The sequence below is a fragment of the Austrofundulus limnaeus genome, unplaced genomic scaffold (genome assembly GCF_001266775.1).
Source record: "Austrofundulus limnaeus strain Quisiro unplaced genomic scaffold, Austrofundulus_limnaeus-1.0 Scaffold232, whole genome shotgun sequence".
Classification (NCBI taxonomy): Eukaryota; Metazoa; Chordata; class Actinopteri; order Cyprinodontiformes; family Rivulidae; genus Austrofundulus; species Austrofundulus limnaeus.
In genome coordinates this window covers 352,153-364,219 of record NW_013952634.1, presented here as the reverse complement: position 1 = coordinate 364,219, position 12,067 = coordinate 352,153, and the positions used below count along the sequence as shown (strand labels likewise).

The 12,067-nt window shown below is 40.7% G+C and overlaps 1 protein-coding gene across 1 annotated transcript in view; it reads right to left on the bottom strand.

Annotated features, from left to right (window-relative positions):
• Window positions 1-12,067, bottom strand: part of LOC106525540 (serine/threonine-protein phosphatase 2A regulatory subunit B'' subunit alpha) — a gene marked incomplete in the record, with an annotated part of 170,598 nt that overhangs the window by 74,052 nt on the left and 84,479 nt on the right. Inside the window, 1 exon segment of the mRNA XM_014019817.1 lies at window positions 4,338-7,719. Within this exon segment, the coding sequence (XP_013875271.1) occupies window positions 4,338-7,091 (2,754 nt within the window).

Sequence of the window (12,067 nt, the reverse complement as noted above, 5' to 3'; positions counted from 1 at the left end):
AAAATGACCTCTGTCTTTTTATCATTAAGATAAAGGAAGTTCAGGTCCATCCATGTGCTTTCTATCTTTTAAGCATTCAGGTAACCTACCCTATTTACAGACTGGGATCCACTAGATCTTAATGGAAGATAGACCTGAATGTCATCAGCATAAAAATGGTATGACACGTTATATTTGCGAAAAATAGATCCCAGGGGGAGCAAGTACAATGAAAATAAAACTGGCCCTAATATGGAGCCTTGAGGTACTCCATACTGAAGGTGAGCAACAGATGAAAAAAGTTGTCCCAACTGGACCGAGAAGCTTCTGTTAGACAAGTAGGATCTAAACCATTTTAAAACTGTACCTTTCATACCAACAGAAGTCTCCAGCCTTGATGTTAAAATGTCCTGATCCACTGGATCAAATGCAGCAGTAAGATCAAGAAGAATTAAAACAGTAGAATCACCAGAGTCAGCAGTTAAAAATAAATCATTGCACACCCTGAGAAGTGCAGTTTCAGTGCTGTGACAAGACTTAAAACCAGACTGAAACTTCTCATAAATATCATTAAGACATAGGTGCTCATGYAGYTGAATAAAAACAACCTTCTCTAAAAGTTTTGAAAAAAAGGGYAATTTAGAAACTTATAGGGGCTTTGGGCCCCATACGGAGCAGTAGGTCCTCACAAAGTAATCTATTTGGGATAAATGGGCTATACAAGTTAGCGAATGCTGGAACACACACACAAGTTTGTATTTCTATCCTTMTWAGGATCACTCTTTGACTTCCATTCATTTCCARTTGTTTCTATAGCCCAAACCTGATCCTTTACCCTAAAGCAAACCTAAACTCAATTTATACCTTAGTCCTAAACCACCCCAAAAATGGAGTTCCACCATATTAACACTGGTCTTTGCTTCCCATAAAAACCACTGGTCTTGACAAGGTAAGTGTGTATACCAGAAACAGTCCAAAAATGTTAACGTATACAAGTATATACAGTATATACACACCAACCAAGATACAAATTTCATTAATTTAATAGAAAATCAATAAAAGCAGTACTGAATAGTTTAAAGGGGCAATATCATGTAAAATCAACTTTTTTGAGTTTTATATCAGGTTATAATGTTATACTCTCATAAAAAACATGYCCAAARMCTTGCTTTGACTCTTTCATGCATGTTTGAGAAATCCTGCAGCRTTTTTAGGAAGACATGCTGAGGAGCAAAATGACAGGAGAGGACCAGAAACGCCCCTGGGACGTGTCTTTAAGCTGAACTTCCTCATCATGGAGCACACCTCCCCACACCCCGCCCATGACTCCTGAAGGCTCTCGACAGTAACAAAGCAAACGAGTGAAACTGAAAGTGAAACTTAAACTGTCTGCTGCACTACTTCTCACTCAGTGAAGCTCTTTTCAGATTCAAAATACCTTTGAGGAAATGTATTTTCAGATGCCAAGTGAACTGCATAGCGCACGAGCGACCCCCCCCCCAACCCCGTGCGCGACCGCCCCGCACTGAAATGGGCGAGACAGAAGCAGAAGGTGGTTCTTAAAGAGACAGAGGCCAATTTCAAGGCGTTTAAAGAGTAAGTGATGAGAAGGTAAGTTTATTTTCTATTTAAAAATAAAAACAGCATTTTAATAACAGATAAAGGTGACATAGATACTTTATTATATTATAGTATTTCAATATATGCCTGAGAAACACATAATATTGCCCCTTTAAAACCAATTAGCTCAAAGCAATAGAAAATAAGAATGTCTTTGATTTAGATTTAAATTTGGTCAGAAACATGTCTGAGCTCTACGGGCAGCTTGTTCCACATGTGAGGGGCATAAAAACTAAAAGTAGCTTCACCCCGTTTGGTCCCGATTTATGGAACAAGTAATGACTCTGGGCCTGTTGAGGTCCGGGCGGTTCATGAATAAGATGGTCCATTAAGTTCTGTGGAGCTAAGCCGTTCAGAGATTTATGTACAAAAACAAACGTTTTGTTCTGTAATAAACTGGTAACCAGTGGAATGAATGAAAAAATATGCTGCTATTTTGTGTTTTTTGGCAGACCTTGCATTAATCCATTACAGTAATCTAATCAACCAGATATGAAAGCACAGACAAGGGTTTGTGTATTAAAAATACAGTGGGCTCCACATTAGGAAGTGATAGAGTGTAAAGAGTTATGAGTATTAACAAAACTTCTGCAGCAAGATTATTATTATGGTGACAGAATATCTTTGGTGGGACCAGAATGCACCACTGTGGCTTGGTCATGGAGAATTGACCTCATGAGTAGGATGTGACCATAAACGTGATAAGCTTAGAGTAAAACTAAAACTAAAACTAAACACTAAAGTCATCTCAGGGCACTATATGAAGAAGTACAGAGCATTTCAAATTAGCAAGTAATGGTGAGGGGACCTATCTTTGGTAAAACTTGCCCTTTCAAGATGGCAGCCGTGTTCTGGACATAGCCTCAAAGATAGCCCCCCTCACCCACACAAAYAGTTAGCAGTTAAAAGTTATTGAAGAAACCAAGTGCAGTCCTCATCCTCAGCAAACACTGAGGCAACAATGGAAAGAAAAAATTTCCTTTTAACTTTTAAAATATCTAGGGGTTGTGAAGTCACAGAAGAATCCTTGGGCAGACACGGTACTCATGGTAATGGTGTTGAGTATTGTTCTCCTCACCCATTGATGGGGACCATTTTTGCAGTCATATCGCAGAACCATTGTCTGATACATAGGGGTGGGAGTTATAATCTTTTTTAATACATCATGATGCAAAAATAAATGATTCTGAATCAATTTTAAAATGTCTAAAATCAATGACTGTTTGGCTTTAATAACGTCTTGCTGCGCAGCTTATAGCAAGGATATTCAACAGGCGGCCCGCAGGTCACTTCCAGCCAGCAGATGACTTCAACCCTGCCTGCCGATGGGTTCATAATTTTTTTAAATTAATTTACTTTTGTTTTACGTGAATGATAAATATTTTAGTCAGAGTGTCAGTCCTGTTATATAGATGATCTATGAGGATATGCAACTCAATSTGCCTGCCAATGGCTTGATTTTAAATAATAAAAATATATATTTAAATTAGACAAAAAATTAAGTAGACTGTATTTATTTCATTGCTGGATGTCTGGACCATGAGCTGTTGGCTTTCAGTAACTGTGGCCCCCTGAGTAATTTAGTTGAATAGTCCTGGTATATGGTACGAAAACAGAGACAAGATGGCTGACTTAGATGTTCAAAGAGGGCTGTGCAATTATTCTATTATGTAGTTTTGATTTAGATTTTGTCTATGAACAAACAAAATCATTGTAACTTCTATGTGAAAACCTTTCAGGAGAAGCGAGACAAGCCGGGCTTGTTAGGTAAAACCTTTTCAAAACCTGATATCACGGTTAAAGTCTGTTCACTCAGCGCTGAAGCAGGTGAAAGCTTCCAGCTGAGCTTTAGAAGAAAAAATAAGCCGTTTCYAACGAGGCAACTAAAAAAGTGAGGCTGCAGCGTCAAGCTTCATCATCCTCATCGTCACCATTCAGTGAGTCAAATAAAACACAACACAACAGTTTTACACTACATTTACTTCTATTTTACAAAAAGAGAAGCTGTTTTTAACTCGTGAAACAAATGTGAGGAAGGTTATTTTACAGAAAGACTGAAAGGTTTTTATTTTTAAAGATTCACAGGCACATTTTTAAGCACCTCAAAAAATCATCAAATGTTTTAATGAACTGACACCCTTTTTGATCTATTTTTGTCAATAATTACTTTGTCAGTTATTTTCAGAGAAAATTCATCACAAAGGATTTAAAGAAAACTATTTTATACTGCAGTGTAGAGCTCAGGGGTGTTATTTTGTATGCATTAGGATAATTCGATAATCGTCTTATAATCGCATCATATTCCTCTGAATCGTAATCAAATCAAAAGGTCCCTAAAGAGTCCCCTCCCTAGTGAAAGGGGCTCCTAATTACCATCGTCATGCATAGCATACAGTTGTTCTATAAAATCCATGAAAAGGACTCAGCAAAGCCGTTCAGAGCCATTCTCTCACTGCAAGGACACTTGGTTTCATTTACCACAATTTACAGATTCATGGTCTTCCAAAACAAACAGTATGTAGCATTTCAAAAGTAATACTTTAAAATGTGAAAATAAATCAGTAGTATCACATTTAAAGCCTATGCCTGGACTCCATACAAGTGCAATTGAATATAATAGTAGTATCCTTTATTTAACCAGGAAAACAACTGAGATTAAAAACCTATTTTCCAAGAGTGACCTGGCCAAGACAATACTGTACAGCAGCAGCTTATTTAATTGGACATTAGTTACTTACTCTGATCACCTCTGGAGTCTGCTGGATCAGAAGTGTTGCACCACCGTCTCCCGTAGCAGCAGGTTCACCAACATCAATGGCAACATCTCTTATGGCTTCGGCGGTTGGGGTAGCAATAGGAGCTGGAGGTTCAGGTAAGACCACAGCTGTAGGTCCGTCTCCGTGTGTTGACTTATGGAACCTTGAAGGTACGCATGTTTCTGGAACAGGTTCACCTGCAGGAGCTTCTGTAATTTCATCTAGCACTGGTGTAGGCAAAGATAGAAGCTCAGGAGAGACACTTAGTGTGGGTTTAAGTTCAGATTCTACTATGACATCAGACTCAGGTTCAGGTACTGTTGGTATGGGTGTTGGTGCGAGTGAAATCACAGGTGTATTTTCCTCTGTGGGTTTTGTCTTTGTATCTGGGACTAGGATTGTGTGCATGAAGGGAGCAGTAGAGATAGCTGGTGGGTTTGCGCTCTCAGGAGTATCGGCCCGACCAGCGGTGGTCAGTGTATCCTGCAATAATCTCATCACTTCCCGCTCCTTCCCGCATTTCTTCTCAGCACTTCCTGTACTCCCCGCCCCAGAGTCCACCAGCTCTTGGGCGAAACTCTCAATGCTCTCAAGAATTCTTAGCAAAAGTGCCCCATCCTCTTCATCTCCAGCCCCTCCAGCTTCATTGTTCTCTCCCTGGGGATGAGTGACACTCTGGGTCGTGCCAGAGCTAAGACCATTCACACTTTGGTAGCTGGCAGGTTTTTGAGCTTGAAACTGGGTCGTTTGGGAGTGAGTTAAAGACTCGTTGGAGATAATCCCTTGGCCACCCAAACGCTTCCTGGTTTTAGCTGGAAGCGGAGGTTCTGTGGTTCTGGGGTGGCTCATGCTCTGAGACAGGTTCTCCAAGTCCATTAGAAGCTTGTCAATGTCGTCATTCCTGTGTGACATAGCTTTGGGTGTTGAGACTGTTGGCGAGGCAGTTTGAGGCCAAGAGGGAATGTAGCCAGAGCTGACTGGCAAATTATTTGAAGAATTGTAAAGTGTGTTGGATGGAGACAAGTGCAGGTGTTGCCCCAACGTAGTCCCATTTTTGTTCTGGGTTGTGCTCGCCCCTCTGCTCTGTGTGTGTGTCTGCAGCGAGATATGTTCTGGAGTCTTTCCCATGTCTGCCTCTTCTTCCTCAATATAAAGAGCCTCCATGGGGGATGCTGGGGGAGTGTGTGTGTAGGGTGAGGTTGGCGAGTTGCGAAGAGAGGATGGGGAGTGTGTTGGCGAGGAACTACAAGAAGAGCATGTAACTGATGGTGGAGAAAGAGTGTGCTGGGTGATAGAAGAGGTATGTGGGTACTGTAGTCCATTGGCAAATGAAGGACCTTTAGGTTGAGCTGAGCTCTGGACTGATTTGGTGTACATGGAATCTGATTTTGAACATGTGGGTGAAGACAAAGACGTTGAAGGAGAGGAAGAGTGTGAAACAGTCTTTGGGATTGGAGGTGACTGTACCACATCTTCATATCGGGGAGGTTGCTCATTACCAAATATTGGAGAGAAAGGTCCTTGCTGGATGGAGTGAAGAGTGTTTACCAGCTCAGCCAGATCACTGTGTCCACTTCCAGGTGTCCCTTGACCTCCCGGTCCACTGACTCCCAAACTTCCAATCCCTTCCAGGTCCAAAGGCAACCTCTTCAGGTAGGAGCTAAGTCGGGTCATGACAGCCCGATAAACACTGTCAGGACTCGCTCCTCCATCCTCTGGTCCTCCGCCAGCCTTGCGTTTGATGCACTGCTTGATGATGTCTGTGCATTTCTTTAGGTCTTCAGAACATTTAAGCAAGATGTCAAGACACGCACGAATGTCCTCCCCTCCCGCTCCTCCAGTGGCTGCTTCTGCTCGCGTCTTTTCCAGCAATCGGGCAATTAAGTTCTCCTCCCCCAGGGTACTGCGGTACAAGGAGGCCACTGTGTTCAGACTTTGGTTGAGCGATCCCATACTCGAGAGGCTGCTTGTCGAGCCACTGCTCACTTTGGTACTGGCTGACAATGTGCCTGAGCTGCCCTTGAGCTTTGCTTCTTCCATTCCCGTTCCTTTCCCAAACACAACAGGTGGAAGGTTCTCATCATTAACCATAGTCAAGCCATTTGTGATGCTGCTAGCTGTTGTGTTTGTGGTGAGACTGGAGCTGAAGTGGCCATAGATGATGTCCAGGTCAGTGGACCGACGGCTGAAAGAGTCAGGACGGACCTTACGACCTTTGCGGAGGGTAACGTGACTAGAGGAGGTCAGACGCAGCTTGTCAAAAGAAAACTCTTTGAGCTTGCCACTGGCCAGATTAATGGCTTCTTCTGTAATGTCTTTTAGGCTCCCAGAAGAGCTCAAGTTCCCAGTCGATCCTGCTCCACTGGGGGTCTTTTTACCACGCCACGTCGGGCTGTCCTCCCCTGAAGACAAATTTCCACTGCTGGTCACCCCCTCTAGACAACCATTATGAATGTTATCCATGGCAACACAAAGTTTACCATGGTTCGGGTGTTGTTGAGTGATCATGTTACGGGAGTGTACGGGCGAGTTGTTATAGTCATTGTAGACAGATTCAGGGACAACAAGAAGCTCAGAGCAAGTTCCACGGTGCGCAACTGTGCAGTCCAAGCCTTGGGACAGCGCCCCACATGGTCCAGAGCAGTAGTGCACAGCTTGGGAGTGACTGCGTCGGTCCACCACCACACTGTTGTAGCAGCTGACGCTGCTCACAACTACACGATAGGCTGCTGCCATAGTGATCGGTTTTATTCAGGGAATTAGAAGGGTGACATTTTTAAACAGACAATGCTGACACAAAAATAATATATTCATATTTAGGAACTTGGAGAAAAAAAGGCAAAAAATAACTTTCAGAGCTGCAATCTTTTCAAATGTTCAAAGCTCATGGTTTCAAAGGGTTTGAGTCTTTTGAAAAGGCGAAGAATTTCTTGTTAGAGATTGATGGGCCTCTTAATAACAGCTGTACGGTCCTGCCGCTCTCCACGGGCACATTCTCTCTTTCCCCTCAGGCAGCAGCTCATTAGCTACTAATGACAACTGTGGAGGATAGTGACAGCAAAAGATTCAGCAGGGTTATCACAAATACCTCCAAAGACCAGCCCCAGGGGCCCAATCTGAGGCCAGTGAAGGCTTTACATTGCTCTGGCCTTGATTCATCCACTGGGTCACGAGATGCAGAAAGAAAAACTTCTCTCCTTGCAAAGCTTGCTGACTCTAGCGCAGCTGCAGAATAGCAGGGGACTGACCCCAGACCACCTCCTTTTCTTTACAAGTGTGCGCCCTGAGATCCCTTTGCTGTCGTACTCTCTTTCACCCCTTCAGTCTCAGGCTGTCAGGGGTGAATGTGACAGAAGGACGCCACCTGCAAGCCAGAACAGAGGGTAACGAGGGAAATAGGGAAGGGTAGGAGAAGGGAGAAAAAAAAATCATTAAATCAGGTATTAAAGGTTGATAATAACTGTATTTTACTGTGTCAGCATATAGAATGTGTAATGACTAATTTATATATTTTGTGTGATAAATTCGGAGATCTGCATACGTGGTTGTGAGCTTTTATACAATCAGAGGAAATAAAGCATGTCCATTCAAGATCATTAGACATTCTTTCACTGTCAAAGCTACAAGTAAAATCCCATTTTGAACATTGCTAGCTAATGAGTTTGCATTACAAAAAAGCGAGATACAATTTCAGCCTGTCTGTAAATTTTATATTAAGATAGCTTTTTTACCATCTTTGTAAATAAAATAAAGTCTGTAAAAAGACGCAGGTTATTAACAGAATATTGACAGGGATGGGTTATCCTGGAGGGCTGCTATCCTGTTTTACTTGTTAATGCACCTGATTTGAATGATTAGCAGGCTTCTGCAGCACTTGAAGAAGTAATGCAGTCACWGAATCAGGTAATGGTGCAGAGAAACAAGTAAAACATGTAGGATAGTGGCCCTCTGAGGGCCAGGATTGGACCCCCCACCCCCCTGGACTAGAATGTCCCGTTAAGAGTGTGATGACATAAAAAGCTGCAAACAGTAGCATAATAACAGCATGAAATGAGCAGCATGTAGACTGACACGACTGCATACAGATATGAGACCTTCGTCTATCAATGTTTAGTATCAACCGTTCCTAAAAGTGTTTACAATATGGTAGGTATCTATCTGCATCAGAACCATCTGAACTGTTTTTAATGAAATGCTCAGAYTGAGCTGCATCACGAAAGGAAGGAACAGAAGTGTGGAGCACTCCAAGTGAAGAAAGGCCTTTATTTAATTCTGCAGAAACRCTGACGTGGCTCTACCACTCAAAAGAAATCAAGCATCATATAAATACCAGCCTGATGCCAAATACCAGAAACTAAAAGAGCCTGACAAGAAGGTGGGAGCATTGGACAGAAAAACATGCAGGATCCATGAATTTCTGCAGCTGACGTTTCGTTTTTAGCCATCATTTCTACTCCTTGACTTACTAATAAAATGTGTCTGGTGCTACAAAATGTGCTACAACTGTGATTATCCACTGGAGGCTCATGGACCACTTTAGTTTGGTGAAGAGGGGCTTTTCTATCCAGTGGGGGATGACAATCTAAAACTAAAAATATTTAACAAATTTTAATGTTTATTATTATTTTGGAACTTTAGGACAAGAGAAAAGATCATGTTCATGTAAAAAAACACTGTAAGTAGTTTATACCAGATTTAATAAAAACTACAGCTGAACTATGCAGGCATTATTATATAGTCTAGTTGTAAAGGTCTTTAAAGGTAAYCCTGATGGATTTGAGAGAAAAATCAAACTTTAAAGCTGGAAGTTAGACTATTGAAGTAAACAGGCTACTACTAGCATGCTCTAATCAACGYTTCACTCTTTAATAATGATCACCCATTTACAAAAAAAACATGACAGGAAAACTTATAAAGCTAGTCTTTTCCGTTTTGGGCTCGACACACGGGGAGCGATATACAAGAACAACTAATGGCTGCCATCGCAACCAGGGTACAACCCAACACGTGGGACGCAATAGGCAGTGCTGCAAATCACGCTCTCCTAGTCCAAGCTTTATGTTAGAGAGGCACAGAGAAAGACACTGTTGAACAAAATTTATTAGAAATTTCGACCAGTTTGTCTAGATTGTTTAGAGACTCTGCTCAAAGTTTAATCTTTTTCTGTTGCGTTTTCTTCAACAGTGTCTTCCTTTTTGCCACTCACATAAAGCTAAGACCGGAGAAGAACTCTCTCTCGCCCATCTTTCTGTTGGAGCTTGTAAGAGCTTCAGAGTTACTCAGTTTGTGAGGATGGCCTGCTTCTTGGTAGATTCACATGTACCCTTTTTCTGTTTGGCAGCACAATGGCTCAGTGGTTTGCACTGTTGCCTCACAGCAAGCAGGTCCTGGATTTGATCCCCGGTTCAGACCATGGGTCTTTCTGCATGGAGTTTGCACATTTCTCATGCTTGCATGAGTTTCCTCCAGGTACTCCGGTTTCCTCTCACAGAACAAAAACAAGCATTTTAGGCTGCCTTCAGGCCCAGGCCTCCCTTGGAAAAAAAAAAAGATCTCAATGGGATTTATCTGGTTAAATAAAGATGAATAAATTAATATTATTCTTCCAATTCTTGATTTGTGGATTTAACAGAACTCCTGGGGACGGTTAGAACCTCAGAATTCCTTTTATATCCATCCGCTTGTAAGAAAACTGAAGTCGATATTAWAAACACCATTGTTAAATAAAATGATCTGTAGAAGGAATCAAACCATACAACACCAGAATTCTGGATCTGACTGAGGTTTATTGTCACCCAAGCTGACAGGAAACCAACACTGGCGAAAAACCAGGAAGTTCATCAATTTATACAGGTTCTTCAATGCCTGCGTTCGCCCCCTACTGACCTACGGCTGAATCACAGGCATTCAGACAAAATTCTCAGCTAATGTCATCACAACGTTTAATTATGTGTTGTTATATAATTCGGACATGTAACTAATCTATATCAATCAAACATAATAGATTAAACATTGTCAACATTACAAAGAGGAAAACCTAAAAATATAGTGTTGTGCTTTTAACATCAGTACTAACCTCTAATAACTATAAATTTCTTCACCCTGACTTGCACTTTTCAATAATCTTCTCTCTGAGTTTAAATAAAACAGTCAGTTTAAAGGGGGTGGACCATTTTTGCAATCACTTATTTTAGATTACATTTTTATTTAATTGGTATTACTCTTCAGACTTTTGATTTTAGACATCGAAGATGTTTATGTAAAGAAGGCTCATATATACTGACTGGGATTGATTTACAACATGACTGATTTTACAAATCCTATTTTTGTTTGACCAAAAAAAGAGATTTATGCAATGTATTTGTTGTCATCCAACAAATACATTGTTTAATCAATTAAAATGATCAAAATTTCATGATTTGACTGATTATACTATTTTACAGGTAATGTATAAAGCTCATAAAATATATTACCTTCAAATATTCAGTTAAAATTTGTTAAGGAAGAGGAAGTCATTATCACCTTAAGGGAACGGAGATTTTTAGAAAACTTCCATTTTGAACTAATCCAGGGCGATGTACTGAAATCCATAATAGGTTTGTGGAATGAAAACGGGGAGCAGATATGATAAGATATTTTTCTTCAATCGGCACTCTTTTCATTCACAGAATGATGTACTTTTTATTTTTATTTTACTGTATACAGAGTTTGTTTTTATGAATGAAACAAAACTGAAAAAACAAGAAATTGTTTATAAGCATAAGAGTAAAACATCCATGGAGGTGGACACTTGTTACTGTATTTAAAACAGACCGACACAATCACCAAATGTTATCTGTCTCCTGTCTTCTTATACAAACACGTGTAACAGCTGGATGCTGCTGAATCAGTGTCTTGAGCAGGAAATTGCACTTCCTGACAGGCTGCAATTTTAAAAGTGAACAGTTAGAATTAGGTCTCTGGTAGGATGGTAATCACATGGTCAAAATCCTGCCAACAGGTCTATTTAGGCTCCTCCGGCATTGCTGCAAACACTCTGTGTATATCTGAGTAAATGACAGCTTCCCAGACTGATACAGAGCATGTAAAAATCTCCCCTGGTGTTCATCACACCCATCAGCCTACACACACACACACACACACACACATGCACGCACGTACGCACACACTCTCTCTCTCTCTCTCTAACGGATGTATATGCATGTCTCACTGACACAGAAAAAAACGATGAATCACAAGAGAGCACACATTCTGTGGTGTGATTTAGTGGAAGTGATGGTGTTTTTTATCTCTCCTGGGCATGTGTTACTGGCATGTGTTGGTGTCAGCTTTCACTTTATTATTAACAAGACTGAACTAAAACCCAAATCTGGCCAAAAGATATCTTGGTTTTAATCCTCTTCAAATATTTTAGGAAAGAAGACTGTCTGGTAACTATGTTAACTTACTGACACCAACTAGAACTGTGTAAAACTTTATGTTCTGAACAATGGAGGTCTTGTTCTGGCATTTTACTCTTTAATTCCTTATTTAGCTTTTTATAGCCTGTTTCTGTGTACAGGTGCTGGTCATAAAATTAGAATATCATGAAAAAGTAGATTTATTTCAGTAATTCCATTTAAAAAGTGAAACTTGTATATTATATTCATACATTACATACAAACTCATATATTTCAAATGTTTATTTTGTTTAATTTTGATGATTACAAATG